We start from the raw sequence: 23,500 nt of genomic DNA, 5'->3' as shown, positions 1-23,500 counted from the left end.
TTCTTGCGCTCTAGCATACATCTAGATTTGATGTATTTGGGGAAGAGGGGGTGATTTAGGGTAGTATTGGATGAGGAAGGGGACGGATGTAAAATTATCGCTATTGGATGCAAAATTGCGGCATACGTGGAGCGTCTCGTTGGCGGTCATCTTCAGTCAAATGAAGTTTGGACTTACTGTGGTTAATTAAAGAGTAGAATACACTGGCGGTCCTTATCTTCTTTTTCCTCATCTTCTTTTATCTTCTTCCTCCACTGGAGCCACCTCAAGCTTTCCCGCGCCGGCCGCCGTCGTCGCCAAGCATCGCTGTTGTTGAAGGAAAAGGTCGAAGAAGAGAGAAATGAAAAAGGAAGAAGGGAGGGAAAAAAATAATAACATGTCATGTCGTCGTCTACATGACATGCCACGTAGACAAGACCACGATCAAATAAGATTTTGGACCGTGATAATAGAATAAACCAAGTTTAGAGACCTCAATATACGGTTCGTGGACCTATGTAAAACCTGCTTTTCTGCTTACAAGTTTAAGCATTGCCAGTATAATTTACGCTTAAATAAACTTGAATGTACACTTTACAAGTTTATGGATCTAATCGATATCTCCTCTCAAATTTAAGAACCGGTATATATTATACTCTTTTTTATTTGTTAGTAATGAGCAATTTCAAATAATATATGAATAAACAAAAAAAATTGGGGCTGCTAGAACGGAGGGAGTAAATGCGCTGGAAACAAAGCTCTGCTCTGCAACGGCCGAAACGGGGGAGCGACCCCTCCACGACGGTCGTCGTCGACCACTCCCTTCAAATACGTGGTCCGCACGTCCCCCCGCCCCCCGCCCGTTTTTGGAGCGCTCCCCTCCACCTTCACCGCTGCGCGCCAAACTTAGCACCTCCCCCCTCCCGCTTCCCTCCTCCCCTCCCCCTCTCCTTCCTCCCTCCCCTCCTTCCAGAGAAGGCCCTTGGATCCCTCTCCAAGGCCTTCTCCCCCAATCTCCCACCCTCCTCCCCCACCTTCCATCTCCCCCAACCCCCCATCGCCCTCTCCTTCCCCCCCTCCACGCGCGCGCGCGCCCCGGCGCGATCGATCGATCGATCGCCCCCTTCTCTCTTCCCGCGGGCGGACGCGCGGGCGGATCGGGTGCGCGCGTGGGGGGCCAGGACGACAGCGTGCGTGTGTGCGCGGATGGCGTGCCACGAGGTGGGCGCGCCGCGGCGGAGGTGGTGAGACGGGCGGGCTCGCGCGCGATGGTTGTGTGATCGGCGCGGCGCGGCTGCTCCTCGGTGGTCGGTCCGTGCGTCTTTCTTTTTCTTCTTTGGCTGGCGGCGGCGGCGGCGGCGGCGGACAGGGGTGGTGGTGGTGGCCGCCACGGGGAGGCAGGGAGGGGGCGCGAAGATGAGCTGCTTCCCGTGCTTCGGCGGCGGAAAGAAGAAGAGCCTGAGTGCCGACACGGCGCGGTTCGACGACGCGGATGCGGCGCCCGCGTCGCAGATGACGCCGCCCGCGCCCGCGGCCGCGCCCATGACGCCGCCCAGGCCCGGTGAGTGATAGCTTCCTCGATCCGATTTCTTGGCTAGTTCGATGATCCCACATTGACCATGGCTTCCAATTGGCTAATGCGCGCGCGCGGTCTCTCCATGCAGATCAGGCCCCCAAGCCATCCGAGGACGCCTCGGCGGGGCTCGCCATCGCCGGGCAGGCGTTCGCGTTCCGCGAGCTCGCCGCGGCCACCGACCACTTCACGCCGTACAACCTCATCGGAGAAGGCGGCTTCTTCCGGGTCTACAAGGGTCAACTGGAGAAGACTGGGCAGGTACGTGCTCACCAACAATCTCACATCTATTTCATCGAGCAGCGCAGTGATCACTTCGCATAAACAAGAACTAATTATGTTTTTTCTTTGTTTTTTTGTGCATGATCAGACCGTGGTCATCAAGCAGCTGGACAGGCATGGCTTCCAAGGCAACAATGAGTTCCTGGACGAGGTCTCGAAGCTCAGCCGGCTCCACCACGACAACCTCGTCGACATCATCGGCTACTGCGCCGACGGCGACCAGCGGCTCCTCGTCTACGAGTTCATGTCCGCCGGCAACTTGGAAGAACACTTGTTCGGTACGCACACCCACCACACGCCGCAACGCGAACGAATACTCTAAGACGACGATAATGAGATTGTCCATTGTTCTGTTATTGTTGCATCGTCGTCGTCGGCAGATTTGCCGGCGGACAAGAAGCCGATGGACTGGTGCACGAGGATGAAGGTGGCGTACGGCGCAGCGCAGGGGCTGGAGTACCTGCACGAGAAGGCGAGCCCGCCGGTGGTGTACGGCGACTTCAAGGCGTCCAACGTCCTGCTCGACGACGCCCTCACGCCGAAGCTGTCCGACTTCGGGCTCGCGCAGCTCGGCCAGGTGGGCGGCAACGCGCCGGCTCCGATGATGGGCTCGTTCGGCTGCTGCGCGCCGGAGTACGACCGCAGCGGCCAGGCCACCATGAAGTCCGACGTCTACAGCTTCGGCGTCGTGCTGGTGCAGCTCATCTCCGGCAGGAGAGCCATCGACCCCGACAAGCCCACGGAGGAGCAGAACGTGGTCGCCTGGGTAAGTTCGCCATGGAAATTGTGATGTTTAGCTCAGTTATTTTCAGCCAATTTGGTCGATGCAATAGTGCAATGCAGATATACCATCGATTCTGCATTCTGCATGCCGAAATCTGAATTTAAAAACCTTTGCATTTTGAACAGAAATAATGCAACATTTCTCCCAAAGAAATTATGAAAGATGCAATAGCATTATAGCAATAGCATTATGATTCAGTTTGCTAATGGCATCTTTGTGAATTGCGATCTGCATTGCATATTTTTCAGGCAATGCCGATGTTTAAAGACCAGAAGAGATATCACGAGCTGGTGGATCCACTCATCAAGAGCGAGTACGCAGCAAAGGCATTGAACCAGGTGGTCGCCATGGCCGCGATGTGCTTGCAGGAGGAAGACTCCGTGCGGCCGTTGATGGCCGACGTTGTCATGACGCTGGGCTTCCTGACCTCACTGCCACCGGATCCACCAGCTGCCAGCGTCCCAGCCCCAGCTCCATCTGCCTCCCCTGCACCAAAATCAGATCACTCTGATAGCTCGTCGTCGTCTTCCTCGGACGACGACGACGACGACAACGACAACGAAGAAGAGGAAGGGGAGGAAGAGGAGGAAGAAGATGCAGAGGAGCAATAATAAGGGAAACTTTGTCAAATGATATTATTGTGGAAGCGAGAAGAAGATCAAATGTTAAACGCTTAATTTGAAGGATCAGGTGATTAAACCAGAGATGGTTTGATGTGGAAGGAGTTGTATACCTGAGTTATTTTTTTTGACGTTTCTCAGAGGCCGTGGACAATGTAAATTGGGGGGTGGGGCTTCAACAAGTAAATGTTTTTTGTTGTGATAATAACGAACATGCTAAATGGTTTAAAACGTATGGCTTTGTACACTCTGATCATCAATTGGATACACCCAATTTATCACATGCAAATCTACTATACACGTGCAAATCTTGGGCTTATAATTTGTTGCCAGCCGTTTTGAATTTGCATGCGTAATGGGTTCATAAGATGCTAACTTGACCACTAAATTGCTAGCATTAATCTTGCCTTAAACTACCACAGAAACTCGTGGAGGAAACAATGGTCAAGTAGAAAACAAAATACAAATCCTCAGCTGCATCACCGGAGGAAGGGAGATTCATGCAGAAAAAACGAAGAAGACATAGCCGGAAGTAAGGGTGCAAACGGGACAATCCACAAATCTACTTATATAGCACTATAAGTGGGCTACCCACTAATATGTACCACTTACTTATAAGTGGGTAACTCACTTACAGTACAAATAAATGAGCAACCCACTTATAGATTACAAATATATGGGTTCATGGGTCGGTTCGCTTGCACTCAAGAGCAACTTTAAAACTCAGCCTATAGCTTCTTTAGATGATGAACTTGGCCTATAGTTGAAGATGTAAAATAGAATTTACTTTCAAAACTAGGTGAAATGTGGCTTTTGTACCAAGAATTTAATTATTCCTTTTATCTCGACCCCCAATCAAACTCCAAATTGGAAAAAACCATGCACCACTGTCGGAAAATAAAAATGGCGCCTCGTGTATGAAATTTTACATCTATCCCGCCAAGTAAAAAAATCCAAATCTCATGCCACATCAGCGATCTGTGGCACCTCTCCCGTAATCCTGATCCCATCCGCCCATTTTCTTCACATCTAACGGCAAATATCGCCTGACTCCTACCTTTATCCTCTATAAAACCCCTCGTCGTCTCTCTTTGAAATCTCACTCTGGGCACCACCACCAGTGCCACTTCTCTTCCAATTCCACTAGCACTTCTCGCGCTCCACTAGTCGGTAGCCATTTCTGGGCGCGGTACAAGTGGTGCTAGGCGCCATCGGATTGTCTTTCGCGGCTACATCCAAGGCATCGCCAAGCCGGTGATCCGACGCCTTGCAAGGAAGGGTGGCGTGAAGCGCATCTCAGGGTTGATCTACAAAGAGACTCGTGGCGTGCTCGAGATCTTCCTCAAGAATGTCATCTGCGATGCCATTACCTACACCGAGCATGCTCACCGCAAGACTGTCATGGCCATGGATGTCGTATATGCGCTCAAGCTTCAGGGCCGCACCATCTATGACTTCGGCGGTTGATCGGGCTTGTTCCCTCCTCGTTCCCCGATAGCTTCAATGTCCATGGTCGCTTCTCTATTGCAAAAATGGAATGTCTCTATTCAGTTAGTACGATAGTAGTATGAGCAACAGGATTACCATCATTTTGTTTACCGCGACTGTTGACGTCAAACACGAGGCCTGGGAGAGTACAGGTTCAAAGCTCGCCTTCGGGTGTGTTAGCGTGCCAATTGAATTGATCCTGCAATCAACAAGAAATAGAAACAGAGAGATCGCGGTTAAATCTATAAATGATAGCCGATCGGCTAAGTGTCGATGACATATCATTTATCTTTGAGCCGATGTCATATGTGAATCGATCGGCGACTATAAATAGATAATAAAGACTTAAACCTACTCGATCGGCTGTAGATATTACCAATATATAGTTCTTATATCGATATATATTTAAATCAAGTGATTGGGATAGATCGGTCGCCATGCCAAGACAATATAAATCACTTGGATCGAAATATATATTAATAACAGGACTATATATGTTTATAGCATAGCCGATCATATAGATCTAGCATGTATCGGCTAATACTTCGATACTACTCTATATCAGGATATTAAAACAAGTATAATATATCAAACAAAAGCTTAATATACTTAAATGCAATAAGATCTTGACATAAAGGGCGGATTTAACATGTCACTGAAGCATATAGAGCGAATATGGTTAAATCAGATAAGATCGGCTGAAACTCCGATACTACCCTAATCGGCAACCAGAAGGCAGGCTAGAGATTGATATTCTAAACACGACTTAATAGATCAAACTCAACTGATGCAGCATTAAGTATGAAAAGAAGAACAATATCTAGACAATCAAGCCGCTGGAAGTTTCATAGAGTGGTGGATATCTTATATAATCTAAATCAACATCAAAATCTAACCTAATCGGCTGCCCTCTACTAGCAGATGTTAGCCGATTGTAGGTTAGATAGTGATATTGCCAGAGATTATGTACGATATATGATAACTCGACGAATTACGTAAACAAGATTAGAGTATCATAAAGATGGAAGCACTAATCCCGATAACACAAGCCATCATAACAAGTTTTACCTCTTGTTGAAGATCGAAACGATACAGCTCAACCCGAAAGTAAGAACTCGTCGAAATAAAACTAAAGCAAAAAGGTGGCGATGCGCCGAAATTGTATTGAACGTGTGTGTGTTTTTAATTACATAGGGCTCGGGGTCTATTTATACCCGAGAATTACAAGATATGTCCATACCGGACACGACTATTATCTCTAACAAACTCTAAGATACCACAAGTCTTTACGGCAGACTTTTGCCCAAGCATATCTATAAGGAAATTACATAAAATATCCTAACTAATAGATACAATTGCCTTCCCAGGACTCTATCCATGCGTGGCAATTATCTTGAAGCACCTCAACCCAACCCGATGTCGTACACCAAGTCGTATTGTTGGAATCGGCTGCATCACCTAACCAAATCTGACTCCAACTCAGCCGATCCAATCGTAGCCGATCCGGACTTCAGCCGATTTTTACTCTGTTTCCGCGACAATCTTCATCTTCGACCCCGCTTCAATCTAATCTTCATCTCCGATACTGATATTACCAAATTTGGTCGTTAAGAGTGACATATGTACCATTTATTTGAAATTCAAATTGAAACAAACAATTTAGTTGAAAACCAATTTATTCATGTTGAATTCGACCTTTGCTGCTTGCTGATGTTCTCAAGTTGAGCAACATAACCAAATAATTGTTAATTTTTGGGAAAAGTTTCATCCAGATTGTCGAGCCCATCTATCTCAAAGTCCACGGGTTCAATGCAAATGGCCCCACTTGTTCTTAACCCATTTAAACTTTTTTTCCTTTCCTGATTAGAGGCCCCTAGCCCACATACGTGTCTCGGTGGCCAAATATAGACATTTATTCCTAAAAACTTTATATATAGAAATTTTACATATGTGAACTTTCTACCTGTAAACTTTCGACAGAGAAACTTTATGTGGAAAATTTTCAAGCAAAATAAAAATAATAATTTCATAAAAGAAAAATAATGTGTAAACTTTCTATTGGGCTTATTGGCTTAAACTAGCCAAAAAGTGGAAAGTAGATTCAAAACATGCAAAAGTCAGAGAAAAATGTGTTCTACATATCTCATATAGGTGCATGTCATGAAATATACTCTTGATGAGATCATCATGTGTTTAAAACTAAAGCACAAAATCAGTAACTAAGAAAGGGAATGCAGAAGATTTTTTGGAGAAGAAAACTCGAAAATTAACATGGGGGGTTATTTTGCGTGATTGATCGGCCTTATCTTTTCGCTTATGCTTATGCTTATCACCCAAAAATTAAAATTTCAATCTTAAATTTGGAGTTGATTTTGGGTTTTTTTATATCGAAGTTTATTTTTCAGTCTTTGCTTTTAGATTGCTAAGAACACGTATATAAAAGTCTTATTCATAAATTATTATTCGAATAAGCGAAACGATGAGGCGGACGTGCGTGTGCTTGTTCACAAAGTACTCTTTTCACATATAGTCTTGACTTTAGAGAAGAGTCCTGTGGAGGAGACTACAAATCGGGCATCTGATTTTTCATCAAAAATCAAGTGTCTTGTCACTCTTAGTCGAACAATGTTTCACCGTTAAATAAAAAAAATGTTTCAATCTATTAAATGCTGAAACATAGGTGAATCATGATTGAAACAATTCGATCCAACAAACAAAACATCAAGCTTCAACCGTTAAAATATCAAGGGATATGCACAGATCGATGAAACAATATCAAACTATCCAATGCAACATTTCGATCCAACCCAAAGAAACATCAAAGATACATTGGTTGAAACATCGAAAAAAAATGCACCAGTCTAGATTGAGCTTCTTCCTCCTCTCCGGTGACCACTGGCTCATTTGGTTTCCGTTGCAGATCCACACTGGGACGTGCAAGGCTCTTCTACTCCACCGAGGAGGGCAACCACAGCTGCCGAGACACTAAGCCCTTGTCACCCCACCATTGTGCCATCGTCACTCAGACGAACGGAGGCCGCACCCACCAGAGAGCTGCGGGGAGGACGCCTCACTGGTCACGGCAATCATAACCGCTTGGTCCGCCGCCCACCTACATATATATGGTGATTCGACCAAACAACTGAAAAATCATTGTAGCAATTTAGTTTTTCTAACTAAATGAAAAAAGGAAAAAGTACGGATTACCCCTCCCTAACTATCACGGTCGTCCGAATTACACCCCTGAACCATAAAACCGGATATTCTTTACCCCGAACTATGCAAACCGGACGAATTACCCCCTCGATCCAATCCGCGGTGGTTTTGGTCTACGTCGCATACGCGTGGCAGTCCAGACGGCATTTTAGTTATTAAAAAAATGTGGGACCCACCTGTCATACCCCTATAACACTATTCCCCCCTCTCTCTCTCTCCTCTCTCTCTCACACTTCCTCTCTCTCTCCTCTCACTCTCTGAACGCGCACGGCACCACGGCGGCAGGCGGCGGAGGAGGCGAGGCAGCAGCGAGGAAGGGCGGCGCAGGTGGCGACACGGAGCGGCGGCGGCGGCGGTGGCAGGGGATGAGGCGAGGCGGCGGCGAGGAAGGAGGGGAGCTTCGCCGTGTCAGCCGCCATCCCCGTGCACCAGCGCGTCGCCGTCTGCATCTGGCGGCGGCAGCGGCTGTGGCGAGGCGAGCGCGGCAGTGAGGAAGGGCGGCGCAAGGGGCGACACGGAGCGGTGGCGGGATATGAGGTGAGGCGGCGGCGAGGGATGGGAGCTTCGTCGCGTCGGCCGCCACGATGGAGGGGAGCTTCGCCATGTCGGCCGCCACGGCGGCGGTCGTGGCTACCGAGGAAGGTGCCGCCGAGACGGCCTCCGCGTCGGTGTCGCCGTCGTGGCCAAGGAGGACACCCATGCTCCGTTCCTCCATCCTCATGCGCCAGCGCGTCGCCGTCTGCATCTGGCGGCGGCGGCGGCTGCAGCGAGGCAGCAGCGAGGAAGGGCGGCGCAGGGGGCGGGAGCGAGCGATGGCTGGGTGGCGAGCGGCGGCGGAGGAGGCGAGCGCGGCGGCGGGTGTCCCTCAGATCCGCCCGCCCGCAGCGCCCCCGCCTCGCCCGTCGCACGCTGTGGGGCGCGCGGGGATGGCCGTGGACGGCAGCACGAGGGGGCGGGCGCAGCTGGGTGGGCGAGGCTAGCGTGGCGGGCGAGCGGGAGGCGGCATGGCCCCGCCCACTGCAGTCGCCCTGGTCACCGCCCTCGCCTCCGCGGTCGCCGGCGTGCCGCTCGTCCTCGGCGGCGCCGACCTCGCCTAGAAATCAGTAGCTAGTCAGCCTCCGCCAGCGCCGCACGTCCCCGCGCCGCCGCTCGCCGCCCGCCCCTGCGCGCCTCCATCCACCGCCCTCACGCCACCGCCCACCTCTCGCCCTTGTGATGCCCGTGAGAGAGAGAGAGAGAGTGAAGATAGAGAGAGGAAGGAGAGGTATGACACTGACAGGAGGGTCCCACAATTTTTTTAGAAAAAAATTGCTGACTGGACTGCCACGTGTACGCCACGTAGACCAAAACCACCTGCGGATTCAGTCGAGGGGGGTAATTCGTCCGGTTTGCCTAGTTGGGGGTGAAGAATGTCCGGTTTTATGGTTCAGGGGGTAATTCGTACTTTTTCCATGAAAAAATGGAATCGTTATTGTTTAGAATTAGAACGCACGTTCATATCGTCGTCGCTAAATATAGTTCTTTCCTTTGATGTAGCCCATGATTATTATTGAACACTTACCGGAGTTGAGAAAAACAACTCGGTTAATCCTATTTAGTGGAGAGAAATAGATAAATTTGAAAAAAAAAGGAATACACAATCCTAAATATATCGGAATATTTTGATTTAAATTGAAACACATATTTTGGGCCCCTAATTTTAGGGATCTATACGGTCGCATAGCTCGTATGTGTGCAGAGATGGGCTTGCACGAAATTAACTTGCACTGTACTCCTAGAAAGTGAACAAGCATTTCGAGATTTCTTTATAAGGGCTTGTTTGTTTTGGAGGAATTTAAACACATATAAATAGGAAGAATGGAGGAATATAAATACATACACACTTCAATTCATAGAAATTTTCCAAGATGTTTGTGTGGATAAATTTTTTTCTATGTTTTCTCATTACAACTCGTACCAAAGGAAATTTTCCTTTAGCTTTCCTATACCTACATTATTATGAACCGAATGACACTAATAGTAATTAATTCTAAGTAATCGATTTCCCTCCAAACTGAAAGAACCCTAAATCAACTGTCATTCCACGAGTAAAATATATCTTGCTTATATAAGTAGCCAGGTGAAATGTGAATTGTGGCAAGAGAGCAAATATCTTTTATCTTTTTCCTCGCAGTGGGAAAATATTCTTTATCTTAACCCTCAACTGAACAGAAAGTTACTTTGTTGAGTAAAACAACACAACACCTTTTTTTTTCATGTACTTCATCCATTTTAAAATGTATGACGCCATTGACTTTTTCATAAATTTTAACCATTTGTACTAAAAAAATTATATGGATATCATTTATTTTGTTCCGACTTGTTTTAATATCAATTAAAAAAATAATCTTAACTTATACTTTTTACATATTTATATTAAATTTTTGAATAAAACGAATGGTCATATATTGTGCAAAAAATTAACGACATCGTACATTTTGAAAATGAGCTATAATTACGACTGGTTCATCTTTTTAGAATTAGACAGGAGTATTAAGAAAGTAGGTGTAATTAAATACGAGATGAACGTGTTTGCTTGAAAAGAGAAAATAGGTGAAGAATTTAAATGGTAAAATATTATGATTAGTTAAGAAAAAATAGGTGGAAAAATTGTTATATTTTGGGATGAATTCTAAAGGGATATAAATGGTTACTTCAGGTTATAAGACATTTTGATTTTGGTCAAAGTAAAACTGCTTCAAGTTTGACTAAGTTTATAGATAAATATAGGAATGTTTATAATACTAAATTAATTTAATCAAATCAATAATTAAATATATTTTCATAATAAATTTGTCTTGGATTGAAAATGTTACTCTTTTTTTATAAACTTTGTTAAACTTAAAGCAATTTGACTTTGATCCAAGTCGGTGGAGTATACGGAGGGAGTACGAAATTTCGGGCCTGTTTGGTACAGCTCAAACTCCTAAATTTAACTCCAGGAGGTGGATTTGGAGTGGAGTCCACAACTCTAGTTTATTTTGTGAGAGAGCTTCACCCAGCTCCACTCCCAGTTTTGGTGGAGCTGAAACTGTTTGACTGGGCTGAAGCTAGAGCTGTGCCAAAAATGGCCTTCCGGTGCAAACTTCGAAACTCCAAATACCGCGCCACGCGGCAGCCTGAAAAATAAAACTGGCGCCTCCCGTACGAAATTTCGCACCTGTCCCGCCAAATCACCGATCCGCGCCTCACGCCACGTCAGCGATTCGCGTCTCCTCTCGCCATCCAGATCCCAACCGTCCACTCCCTACCCATCCAACGGCAGCCACCTCCCCACTCCATCCTCTCGTCCCCTTTTAAAACCCCCTCCCCTTTCTTCCCCCAAATCCCACTCCAATCACCACCGCTTCTTCTCCTCCTCCATTTCCTCTCGTTCCTCTCTCTCTCTCTCTCTCTCTCGTGCGGCGAGCCACCGGAATCGTCGTCGTCGGCGGCCATGTCGGGGCGCGGCAAGGGAGGCAAGGGGCTCGGCAAGGGCGGCGCCAAGCGTCACCGGAAGGTGCTCCGCGACAACATCCAGGGGATCACCAAGCCGGCGATCCGGAGGCTGGCGAGGAGGGGCGGCGTGAAGCGCATCTCCGGGCTCATCTACGAGGAGACCCGCGGCGTGCTCAAGATCTTCCTCGAGAACGTCATCCGCGACGCCGTCACCTACACCGAGCACGCCCGCCGCAAGACCGTCACCGCCATGGACGTCGTCTACGCGCTCAAGCGCCAGGGCCGCACCCTCTACGGCTTCGGCGGCTGATCGATCGTGCCTCCATCCCCCATCTCTCCCATGTTGTCTGGCCGTGGAATCCACCTTGTTCAGTTCGCCGTTTAGTTTTGTAGGGTTTACCTGAATCATGAAACTGTGAAGCAGATGATGTTTGCACCTGGGATTTGAATTGAAACATGTTTCAGGGCCAATGTTATGGATCTGTCCTCTTGTTGATGTGCAATTTGTGTTCGTCCTTGTGCTGCACGATTATTCTACTAGGCCTTCGCGTTTTGGGTTAATGCGATTTGGTTAACTTTGAGGCTGAGTTCGATATAGGTTAGTGGTGTTGAGATTATAGGCATATAATGATTTAATTTATTCCATAAATAAATCATGACATTATAGATGAAAATTAGCATGAACGCATCATTAGATCTACACATGGAAACTATACAGTATAACATGAACAGATCAAATATACGCAACATATTGAACACGTACCGAGGTGGTGGAAAGACCGGCTGCTCGGTCGAAACTTTTCGCAGGCGTCTACGAAGGCACGAAGCACGTGAGCGAAGAGGAAGGCGAGCCGTCGCGAACGAACAGGGAGCAGTCGCGCGAAACGCTTCCCAAAAACCTTATTGCCGCCTTCTCCCGGTGCAGGACGTCGAAGGCAGAGGTTCCGGAGACCTGCTCTCCCAATCGCCGGTGCACGCTGGCGAGCGGGATGGAGTAGTCTATGAGCGACGGCGCAGTATAGAGTAGGAGGCAAACCCTAGATTGATTTCGCGTGTGTTGCGTGAAGACGGCGAGTCGGTTTATATAGAGAAGAGTCGCTTGATCAGGGCGCCCGCATGATCTTCACTCCACGCGTAACTTATCCGGACTCCACGCCGTTTGCACGCACCGGATTTTTCGGAACGTTTCCAAAACAAAAATGAATCCGAATTTGCAGCAAAACGCGTGTGTTGCGTGAAGACGGCGGGTCGGTTTATATAGAGAAGAGTCGCTTGATCAGGGCGCCCGCACGATCTTCACTCCACGCGTAACTTATCCGGACTCCACGTCTCCCAATCGCCGGTGCACGCCGGCGAGCGGGATGGAGTAGTCTACGAGCGACGGTGTAGTACAGAGTAGGAGGCAAACCCTAGATTGATTTCGCGTGTGTTGCGTGAAGACGGCGGGTCGGTTTATATAGAGAAGGGTTGCTTGATTAGGGCGCCCGCACGATCTTCACTCCACGCGTAACTTATTCGGACTCCACGCCGTTTGCACGCACCGGATTTTTCGGAACGTTTCCAAAACAAAAACGAATCCGAATTTACGGCAAAACACGTGTGTTGCGAGAAGACGGCGGGTCGGTTTATATAGAGAAGGGTCGCTTGATCAGGGCGCCCGCACGATCTTCACTCCACGCGTAACTTATCCGGACTCCACGCCGTTTGCATGCACCAGATTTTTCGGAACGTTTCCAAAACAAAAACGAATCCGAATTTGCAGCAAAACAAAACTGCAAAAGGAGCGCAAGGTGAGGAACCAATTTTGGCGGACCATTCGACGCGTACGTCGTGCACGCGCGCCGCCTGCCCTGCCCTGTCAGGCGAGGCGAGCGAGCACGCGCGTGTGTTCTCCTCTCTTCTCTCCACCACACATGCTTCAAGTAGCTAGGAGGGCATCCTCCCTTTTAAGGAGGTCCCCATCTCCTAGAATAAGCAATGTGGTACTAAACTCCACATGCATGCCATCCCATGAGGCGGGCTTTTGTGATTTTCCAAAGAATTAATTTTCGAGTGGGCTAAGGCCCATTCATTAATTCCAACAAGTGGTTGATATCTAGCTACATTGCAGTTCGATATACTCCCCCCATTCCAAATTAATCTACATATTCCATAGGTACACCAAGACAAAAAAAAAGCTAATAACTCTCTCATTCTATATTTACTCTAGCAATAAACTCAATGCATGCACCATCCCCACTATTTTCTAGCCAATAGCAAATTAAAATATTGCATGTGGGTTATAAATGCTTGTGTGCATGGATGCATGTATCAATGTCTATTTACTCCAATGCACAAATAACGAATAGACCTAATGAATGAACACAAATATGTAGATCATTTAGGAATAACCTCAAAAAAATTATATGTAGATCAATTTGGAATGGAGGGAGTAGTATTGATTTGACCATCGTTGACCAAGAATAAGAACAGCGAATTTGCATAATGTCAAACGGTGTCTGAGTCGCTTTAATTTGACGATAGATCCAATTCGTTTAATATTTCGGACTTCATATTTCTGTTACTGCAGTAGCCTTTGGGTTCCTTCAGCAAATTCATCTGTGCTTTTGTTTGTATATTTCTGTTACTGCAGTTGCATTTGTATTCCTTCAGCAAATTCATTTGTGCTTTTGTTTCAGTTGGTTCTAGCAGTTGAATTAGCCTGAAATCCGGATAGTTTCAGGAAATTTCATCTGAGCTTTAGTTTCAACAGACCTCCGCAGGAAAATTTTAACAACAGTGAGTGAGTGTGACGCACTGACGCTGCACTTGGCAGTTGGCTCTTGCACATCACTCTCAATTGCAATTTCTGAAAATGGCATAGCATTGCTCAGAGTCACAGGAATTCACTTGAAATCATATCAACATTAGTGGCAGAGATTAATGGAATAGCTTCAAAACATAAACAAAAAGAACAGCCGTTTTTTTTTGTGGAGAAGTTGGGTCCAAATGGGCTGGGCCCACCAATCATTTATGGCCCATGGGCTCAAATCTAACGGCCCATGAACGCATCTCACCGTCCCCTTCTCTCTCCTCCGCCGCCTCCTCCTCACTAGTGACGACACCACCCGACCAAACCGCAAAGCGACGCGACGCGGTAAAAAAAGGAATCAAAAAGGCGAAAAAAAATCGTCCTCCTTTCCGTAGCTGGCAACATCTCCGCCTCTCCTCTCGCTTCCCGCATCTTCCCACACACACACACACAAAAAAAAAAACCTCACGCGCGATTCCAATCCTCCCTGAATCCACCGCGCCTTTGCCTAAGGGTTTCGATTCGTTCGCGTGCGGCTGCTCTCCCCCCGATCGATCGGCTTCTCGCCTCGCTCTCGACGAATCGAGGTCGCTAGCTCGGTTCGGTTGTGCGTTGCGTTGCGTTGGCGTGGCGGCGGGCGGTTGACCGGTTCGCTAGGGTTGGAGCTCCGGGAGGGGGAGGAATGATGGCGAGCCACGGCGCCGGGGTGGTGGCTGCTGGATCCGATGCCGCTCCTGCCGAGGTAGATGACGCGCCTCGTCTGATGTTCTATTGATTTTTGAATTTGTTTTTTTTTTGAATATGTGATCGTTTATTTAGTGTCTATTTAGGATGCAACGAATTTGATATTATGCTAATTACTGTACCAAACTTAAGCTAATTTGAGGATGTGGGTGATTGGTAGAAGTAAAATTTAGCCAAGGGAACTAAACTATTCATGCAAGGTGGCTTCGTTGAATTTTTGCAAAGAAAAATTAGAGCAGAAGTTTGATCGGATTTGAACGTCTTTGCTATGCGTAGAACTACATGTTAATTCTGAGAATCTATGGTTGTATGGAAGCCTAGTTGTACGAATCATTCTAGTTGCAATATAGTACTGACTTAAAGCATTTTGCCAATGAATTACTGAAATGGTTAAAGCTGCAGTGAGGATGAATCTTTTGGTCATGGCTTTTGTAACTAAGTTGCTATGTGCATTATGCCATTATATAAATGATCATGAGTTCATGACCCCTTTATTTGCTAATGGCAGGTCAGCATTGTGGGGCAGACAAATCCATCTACTTATCCACCTTTAGCTTTAGGGCATCATTCATGGTCCTCTTCAACTGGGGCAGCTACAGTCCCGTGGAGCTATCCAGTGAACAATCAAAGCCAAGATACAGTTTACTATGATCCACAAAGGGATGTTTCGGTTTCGGGAGACAATCAGAGTGTGGCAAGCAGTGCACCTCATAATGCTCAGCCAACTATGGGCACAGAAAATGCGACTCATTCTCACATGCCTTACTCAAGTTCACTTCAACATGGGTACACTGCTGCAGAATATGCAAACTATTATTATAGTTACCCACAAACTACAAATGGTTCTTCTGTCCAGCAAGGAGGAACAAATCAACATTCAGGTGCAGCTCATCAGCCTCTTACTTCATTTCAGAATTCAGAGTCTTACGTTGGTCCCACAAGTAACACATATTACAATGCTGGTGGTCATCAGACTGCTCCAGGATATGGAACTAGCAATAGCTATTATCAGAACAGCACCTGGAATGGTGGAAGCTTTGAAAATAATTATGCTCAGTCATATCAGAACTACCCGTCATCCAATACCAACACAGTACAGCATTCCATTTCAGTGCCTACCAATTCTTTCTCATACCAACAGCAGTACAACCAATGGCCATACTATTACAATCACACCGTGCCAAATCCTGCTGGTGATCCAGTCGGGAACAGTAACTCAATTGTTAACACTACTTCTAGCTACTCCTATCCCAGTATCCAGCCACCTCCTCCAGGAACTACATCATGGAAAAGTAATTCAAGTTCTTCTATTGCGCCTCCTATTCAGGTATATTCCTTCCTTTCTATGTATATCGCTACTAATTGTACATAGCCTTCTTGGTCACACCCTGGACATTTATTGATCATGGGTTTTAAGCTATCTGGTTATGTTGCTATTTTGGGACAATCATTTCTTTTTTTCGATCAACAGATGGTGTTTACTTATTTTGTGTTGCATATGTGTTATGCCTAGTCAGCTTATCTCAAATTCAACTTCCTCCGCTTGCTGTGCATCTGGGTGCAGCATTCTTTTCGATGAGTTTCGTGGGCTATAAACACGCTCTTTACGATATGGAACATCAGAATGCATGATGATTGTTTCCGTACTTTGTTCATGTAGATTTGGTTGGCACTAGCACTTCTCTTTGTGTTTGCATGGAGAAGTTTATAGCACATTGCATACTAAGAAAATCATCTGTACCGTATGAAGGTTTTTTGTTGCTTGTAGGTCTTGAAGTGTCATGTCTTTTCTGTCTTGTTTGACTTGTGGCAATTTTCTTGTGTTCTTTAGCTCGCTACATAGATTGTTTCATCATGAGAATAGAAAATAATTATATCTAAATTTCATCTACCTACAGGCTTCAGGTGGTCCAGGGCCTCAAGATCAATATATCAACCAGGCGCACGCTCCGGTGTTGGAAAACCAGTATGCTGGCCAGGTAGCAGGTAACCCAAGGTCTCAAAACCATTATGCCAGCCAGACACCAGCCTGCCCACAGAGCACTGTGAATTTGAACCCCGTTCAGCAAAGCAATCATGGCGATCAACAAAATACTGTAGGTTCAAACGGTCCAAACTCAAATATTTACTCAGTCGACCATGTATCTGAAAATTTACACCCAAATTGGCAGGTTTTTATTGCAACCGAAAATTCAAGTGAAAACAAAATGCAGGTTCCTCGAATTGCTCCAGGTTTTTCTATGGTAATACCAAAGAGCGAGAAGAAAATTTTAGGTGCTGATTTGTCAAAGAAGCCTGCTTATGTTAGTGTTTCCATGGTGAAGAATGATGCTGTAATTTTCTGCTCTTCTTTTCTTCATTTCTGGCACATGATGTTCTAACTTTCTAAGGCTATTTTTTTTGCTCATATGGAAAATGACTATTTGGGGAGCTATTGGCATATAAAATGATTCATTAAATTATATATTAGTTTGTTAGTTCAAACTCATGATATTTAAATTCGTTCGATGTCTATGAGAATGCATTGGCTTATTCCTTGGAAAACCAGCGCAAAAAGTTAGCACGTATTATGCTTATACTTAATCAAGGAAGATATTGGTACTTGCATATTCACCACCTACTTTTCTATTCTCATGTTTAGAGATCACTCCCTTTTTCATTACATAATTATGCTACGAGGAATCTCAACTGTTGCAAGGATGAGGCCCAGAAGGCTGCTTGCCAGAGTATGATAGAAGAGGTAAATCTCTGTTATATTGTTTTGGCGTTTTGTTAGTTGCCAGCATTTTGTTGTAAAAAAGATTGGCATCGTGGCTGTTGCCAATTTGCCATTCACAACAAATGGCTGATCACAGTTTTCTAGTTGAATTCACTCCAGTTATTGGGCCAGCGATTGATGTGGTGCTTCATTCATATGTTTTCCTTTGTTTATTTTGTGGTTCTTTTACGTCAATTTAGAATGATGTAAATTCGTTGACTCTGTATCTCAGTCTTGTTATCTTCCTAATATAATATCAGATAAAAAACAGCGCCATTGCTGATGGAACCCTTCTTACTAAGAATTGGGACACTGAGCCACTGCTTCCTTTGGTACAAAATGTTGCAACCATTCCAGAAACAAGGTTTGTGCTTCTGGATTCTCTGGACAGTGATAATGTAGTGTTTTGAGTACTTAACTACGTTGACTGATATTTTTTATCTGTTGTTTTGGACTTATGTTGCTATAGAATTATACTTTCGGGCAACCAGCACCATGCAATGAATGAAAATTCCAGCTTACACCTTCTTAACAGTGTTATCTTCTGGGTAATTTATATCAGAAGTGTTATGATCTAAGCAAATATCGCAAAAAAATAATTTATCTATAATAATAGTAAGATGCCTTCAGATTTATATAATTGGATATGTCTCAACTGTCTTGGACATATGTTAATCTTATTGGGCAGTATATGGTGGAATCATGGATGTATCATTTCATGAAGAATATTTAAAATCCTATACCCTTCCTCCGATTTCTAACCATGATAACCCTAGAAAATAATTAAGATGTGATTATTGGGAATTGGTTTTTGGGTGCAGAACTATTCATATACTTAATCAAATGTTTGCATTACATAGATACTGGGTTAAAAGTGATCCATCTAATTTTGCCACAAACTACTATGCCCAAATTCGTGTTGTAGGCAAAATTAGGATTCCTTCCTTTCACTAAAGAAAGTTTTGAGTCATTGGCTCATTGCTGCTTCTGTGCTATGCAGAATCACATATTTCTGAATTAACTTTTTGCTATTTGTTTTCCATATAGCAGTGCAAACAATTCAAGTCCCTCCTTGTCGACATCTACCAATAGGAGACGCCAAAAAAGTAGGTGGGAGCCTGTTGTGGAGGAAAAGGTTACAGATAAGGTGGAACCGGTAAAAGGGTTGGTGAATGGTACCACCCACAATAATTTGGAAGCCAAAAACAGAATGGTAAGAACCGGCATGTGAACTCTTGCAAAATCTCATACTAATCAGTCAATGTACAAGAGGAACAGATTTCCATATTTTAACTACATGTATGGCTTTCCATTTCTGAATTGCCAATATCAAATACCTGTGTTATTGCTCTACTTAGTATTTGAAATATTTGAATGAATGCCATGCAGAGTAATAACTGGGATTCCAGAAAATTTTTCCAGTCTCATCATGCGACTGCAAACAAAGTCAGTCAGCGGCCTGCCAAGAAGCAAAAGATCAGCAGTTACTCAGATCAAATGCAAAATGGAAATGCTTCAAGTGATAGTGATAAGGAGCAGGATCTAACCAAATATTATGCCAGTGCAACCGCACTAGCAAATTCACCTGAGGAGAAGAAGCGCAGGGAGCATAGGTCAAAGCGTTTTGAGAAGAACCAGAATTCATCATCTAAATCGAGGAATTCTGCAGCAAGTAAAGATGTAATGGCTAATATACATGCACGAAGAGCTGTTTCAGCTCTTCTTGCCAGAAGCTGTGAAGATGGCACTACCTTGGCTGTGGAGGATATGGATTGGGATGCATTGACAGTAAAGGGGACATGCCAAGAAATTGAGAAACGATATCTCCGGCTTACATCAGCACCTGATCCTGCCACAGTAATAAAACCCACCAACTGTTGTCCTGGATTCTTAATTGAAAAGCATCAATAGCAAATCTTTTTTCTTTTGCAATTTGATCATATCTACTGTTTCTTCTCCTTATCTGAATAATGCTTGGCAGGTAAGACCGGAGCATGTCTTGGAGAAGGCCCTTTCCATGGTTGAAACATCTCAAAAGAATTATCTTTATAAATGTGATCAACTGAAGTCTATTCGCCAAGATCTCACAGTTCAGAGAATCCAGAATGAACTTACTGTCAAGGTATCCTCTTCTCATGAATCATGATCCTATTGTGCTTACCACAATGTGTTAGCAACTAGAAAACTGCAGTTCCTTTATAAGTTACTTCTGTCAAGATATCAATATCATATTAGTTATGCTGCCAGTTACTATTACTGACCATAAGAAAATATTTGTAAATGCTGTGCACCAGGACTTCAGTTATGCCACTAGTGCTTCTAACCTTTAGGTTTGTTATTTCAGGTTTATGAAACTCATGCACGTTTAGCAATGCAGGCAGGTGACCTACCTGAATATAACCAGGTATGCTTTGTTATAGTTTATTCTCTTGGGATATCAAATAATTGTGTTTGTGCATATGCTCAATATTTCTGTTGCAGGACATAGTTTTGCAACTTCATCTTCATGTTTAGTTAGATAACATGCATAAAGAAAATAGAGGTCAAGTAATTTTCTATCGGTGGGCTGACACTGACAATCCCAAGTTTGGTCCCACTTACTACTCCCTCTAGTCACAAATTAGTAAAGTAGTACCATTTTAGAATTTTCAAGGTCAATAATGCATAACTTTAACGGCTTAATTCTTTTGCATAAATGAATCCAATAATAGTCGCATAGTGTAATATCATGAAAGCTTTTATCATTTTCGTATACCCAAAACATATATTCTAAACAATAGTTTTTTTTTCAAAAGTTAACTTCTGTTGACTTCACGGGTTCTAAAACGACACTTATTTTTGACTGGAGGGAGCTTCAGATTACCATGTGGAGTATTGATATGGATTAGCTTCGGATAGGCTTTTGAAGACCAAAGGTAGAGCACTGACCTTCATCTAGCCGCCAACATGGCTTCTACCTATAAGCTAGAGAGGCTCTGAAGCTTAGTTTTACTTTGGATTTTATCATCGTGTAACGAAAAGAGACAAGAATGCATCCTTATATAATAGGATAACTTAAACCCTAAGAAAATTATCTTCAATATTCTTATGGAATAGATGATACTAATAAATCTAATCCTATATCTATAGAAAATTAATCCTCATGGTGCCACAGTAAAACGTGTGAACAGTACCAAAGACTAGTCCTTGGGGCCATAAGCCCGTAACGGTACTGCTGTTTCACGAAAGTTGATTGTCATTGGAAACTGCAACTACATTTGTAAATTAGAAAATTTATGTTTGCAATCTTTGTGCAAAAAAAAAAAAATGTTAAGTGATGCATGGGTATTGTAGTTCTAACTGTTTATGCACGCAACATCTCTTGCAGTGCCAGTCACAACTGAAGAGGCTATATGCAGAGGGAATCAAGGGCTGTTACTTTGAATTCTCTGCGTACAATTTACTCTGTGTCATGTTGCACTCTAATAATAAACGAGACTTGCTGTCATCATTGGCAAGGTACTATTTTATACTAGTACACTGGCAGAATATTGACCAGTTTTTGTTCTTAAACTGACCACGTTTGACATACTCATTATTTTCAGGTTATCGAAACAAGCCAAACAAGATGAAGCTGTCAAGCATGCCCTTGCAGTTCATTCTGCTGTTTCATCTGGAAACTATGTCCTATTTTTCAAACTATACAAGCAGGCACCGAACTTGAATTCTTGCCTCATGGGTAAAGGACTAAATACTATCTGTATCAATTCAATGTGCTTCTGTATTTGGCTAAAAAATCTATTCTGTATTCATGAAAAAATTGATGTCTGTTGAGGATCACTTTGACAGATCTATATGTGGAGCGAATGCGTTTTGAGGCTGTAAAATGCATGTCTAAATCATATCGCCCGACTATACCAGTGGGATATGTTGCACAAATTTTGGGATTCTCAAGAATTGATAGTGAAGCATCAGAAGAGTGTGAAATGTGGTTAAAAGCTCATGGTGCTATTCTTTCAATAGACAACAGCAGAGACTTGCAATTAGACACGAAGGTACTACTAATCTCTCTTAGAACATTGTAATGATCATCATAGGACAGCAAGTGCATAGATATGAATGGGTGACTTATTTTCAGTCTGCACGACCAGTGGAAGGGTATAATATAAATATAAATGGGTGACTTATTTCCCAGGCTCCCAGCTAAGTGATACTTCCTCCGTTTCACAATGTAAGTCATTCTAACATTTCCCACATTCATATTGATGCTAATGAATCTAGATAGATATATATGTCTAGATTCATTAGCACCAATATGAATATGGGAAATGCTAGAATGACTTACATTGTGAAACGGAGGGAGTAAATGTGTTAGTCCCAGCTAAGAGTGTTCATCTAGTCTAGGCTATGGAACAATAATATCCCAGCAGCTGCACCCTAAATGCACAAAGCCATTCAGCTAGCCTAAATTAGTACCATCATTCTCTTTCTCGAGTTATTTTAATTCTACATAAGAGCTCCAATTGAATATCTGCTTGATTTGGATTGTGCAAAGATGCAGATAATCTTGTATTAGTTTGCAGGGATGATTTCACAAATTGAGTCCATTTCATACTAATTGAATACTTATGGTGTTTTGCTGAAATATGTGATTTACCTGGTATATTCGATAGCTATACGTGTACATGTTTTCCTCGAATGTCAACCATTGACCTTAGCGTATTTCTATAATATAATCTGGTAATGTTCGTGCCTTTCTTTGCTTGGCAGGCTTCTACTACTACACTTTACATGCCAGAGCCAGAGAATGCCGTCGCACATGGTGATGCCTCACTTGCAGTTAATGACTTTTTGGCGCGGACATAGCGACAAAAATTGTAACCATGATAGATAAGTCCAGTATGTTTGTGCCGATCTGTGAGCCTGTGATGTACTGCAAATGTCTCCAGTACACATCGTGCCAGTTATGGAGCTCAATGAAATGGAGCAGCAGATGAAGGGCATTATGCTTCCGGAGCTTTGGAGTTGGAGCAAATAGGAGAGTGCTGACTACTGAGTGCTCAACTTGTTCCCGGGTGTTTGCACCTGATGCAACAACTGCAATGCTCAATGCAACGGTGAGGCATATACTGGACAACACATCCAAAACGAGAAGCCTGCAGAAAGCTTTGCCGCTGGCCTGTGGTCTCACAGAAACACAGAAAATGTATGAACTTCTGGTAACCCAGATCCCAGATACATGTAAAGTGTAAACCAAAATTTTGAGAGTGAATATGTATGGTACATTTGTTTGTACAACACACTTCACACATACCATTTTCACCAACTATTTGTAGCTAAAATATATTTCTAATACGTGAGCCCCGGGATTTTTTTATACAGTGTAATACTCATACATAGGAGATTAAGCTTTTATTTCTTTTTTTTTAAAAAAAAACCTCACCTATTTTGAACCAAGTTACATAAAACTACATAGATAAACTACATAGATTTTGTCACGTGACATATAATCCAGTATTATGGTTCTGAAGTTTTATTTTGTCTTTGATGTACAAAATCAATATATTACTTATATAGCTTATCCGTTAGATAATAGGGTTTTGTACTAACATGTTTATTACTCTCATTGTGGGAAACGTATTCTCCAAGTCTAATGGTACTCAAATTTCTTGAGGAGTTTGCAGACATTATATGTTAGGGCGGAGCCACCGCCTGGCCCACAAAAGCTCTATTAACTTTCTATGCTGTTGAATGAATTGATAAAATTTCTATAACAAATTACTAGCTCTTTAGCAAAATGTCTCTGGCT

At 44.1% G+C, this 23,500-nt stretch overlaps 3 protein-coding genes across 13 annotated transcripts; all 3 read left to right on the top strand.

Annotated features, from left to right (window-relative positions):
- Positions 1–786: 786 nt before the first annotated feature.
- Positions 787–3,473, top strand: LOC4339030 (probable serine/threonine-protein kinase PBL7). The gene is made up of 5 exons (XM_015782806.3): positions 787–1,540; positions 1,644–1,813; positions 1,923–2,112; positions 2,215–2,600; positions 2,867–3,473. Exons 1-5 carry the CDS (start codon positions 1,396–1,398, stop codon positions 3,227–3,229), a joined length of 1,254 nt encoding a protein of 417 aa, XP_015638292.1. The 5' UTR covers positions 787–1,395; the 3' UTR covers positions 3,230–3,473.
- A 7,831-nt stretch (positions 3,474–11,304) lies between these two features.
- On the top strand, positions 11,305–11,901 carry LOC4339029 (histone H4). Its single transcript, XM_015782511.3, has one exon. It carries the CDS (start codon positions 11,418–11,420, stop codon positions 11,727–11,729), a length of 312 nt encoding a protein of 103 aa, XP_015637997.1. The 5' UTR covers positions 11,305–11,417; the 3' UTR covers positions 11,730–11,901.
- A 2,688-nt stretch (positions 11,902–14,589) lies between these two features.
- LOC9270017 (SAC3 family protein A) lies at positions 14,590–23,068 on the top strand. 11 transcript variants are annotated; one of them, XR_010741353.1, is made up of 15 exons: positions 14,590–14,952; positions 15,463–16,281; positions 16,853–17,050; positions 17,126–17,287; positions 17,596–17,694; positions 17,973–18,076; positions 18,763–18,925; positions 19,102–19,569; positions 19,694–19,834; positions 20,057–20,116; positions 20,571–20,627; positions 21,080–21,210; positions 21,297–21,430; positions 21,541–21,746; positions 22,462–23,068. XR_010741353.1 is itself a non-coding variant. In XM_015784656.3 (15 exons), exons 2-15 carry the CDS (start codon positions 15,602–15,604, stop codon positions 22,555–22,557), a joined length of 2,508 nt encoding a protein of 835 aa, XP_015640142.1. In that variant the 5' UTR covers positions 14,590–14,952; positions 15,463–15,601; the 3' UTR covers positions 22,558–23,068. The 11 variants fall into 11 exon arrangements, 8 of the variants coding, with proteins under 8 accessions (XP_015640142.1, XP_066166584.1, XP_066166583.1 ...); XR_010741351.1 differs by having other exon boundaries at positions 18,760–18,925; XR_010741352.1 differs by having other exon boundaries at positions 18,760–18,925; positions 20,561–20,627.
- The last annotated feature ends 432 nt before the right edge of the window (positions 23,069–23,500 follow it).

Source organism: Oryza sativa, chromosome 5 (genome assembly GCF_034140825.1).
Source record: "Oryza sativa Japonica Group chromosome 5, ASM3414082v1".
NCBI lineage: Eukaryota > Viridiplantae > Streptophyta > Magnoliopsida > Poales > Poaceae > Oryza > Oryza sativa.
This window is presented reverse-complemented; position numbering and strand designations above follow the sequence as displayed.

What these genes read in the sequence shown, in the direction of transcription:
- LOC4339030 (XM_015782806.3), top strand. Translation starts at nt 1,396, where the DNA reads ATGAGCTGCTTCCCGTGCTTCGGCGGCGGAAAGAAGAAGAGCCTGAGT. An exon ending in CATGACGCCGCCCAGGCCCG is followed by an intron (nt 1,541 to 1,643) that starts GTGAGTGATAGC and finishes CTCTCCATGCAG; the next exon opens with ATCAGGCCCCCAAGCCATCC. An exon ending in AGCAGAACGTGGTCGCCTGG is followed by an intron (nt 2,601 to 2,866) that starts GTAAGTTCGCCA and finishes CATATTTTTCAG; the next exon opens with GCAATGCCGATGTTTAAAGA.
- LOC4339029 (XM_015782511.3), top strand. Translation starts at nt 11,418, where the DNA reads ATGTCGGGGCGCGGCAAGGGAGGCAAGGGGCTCGGCAAGGGCGGCGCC.
- LOC9270017 (XM_015784652.3), top strand. Translation starts at nt 14,893, where the DNA reads ATGATGGCGAGCCACGGCGCCGGGGTGGTGGCTGCTGGATCCGATGCC. An exon ending in CCGATGCCGCTCCTGCCGAG is followed by an intron (nt 14,953 to 15,462) that starts GTAGATGACGCG and finishes TGCTAATGGCAG; the next exon opens with GTCAGCATTGTGGGGCAGAC. An exon ending in GCCAGAGTATGATAGAAGAG is followed by an intron (nt 17,695 to 17,972) that starts GTAAATCTCTGT and finishes ATATAATATCAG; the next exon opens with ATAAAAAACAGCGCCATTGC.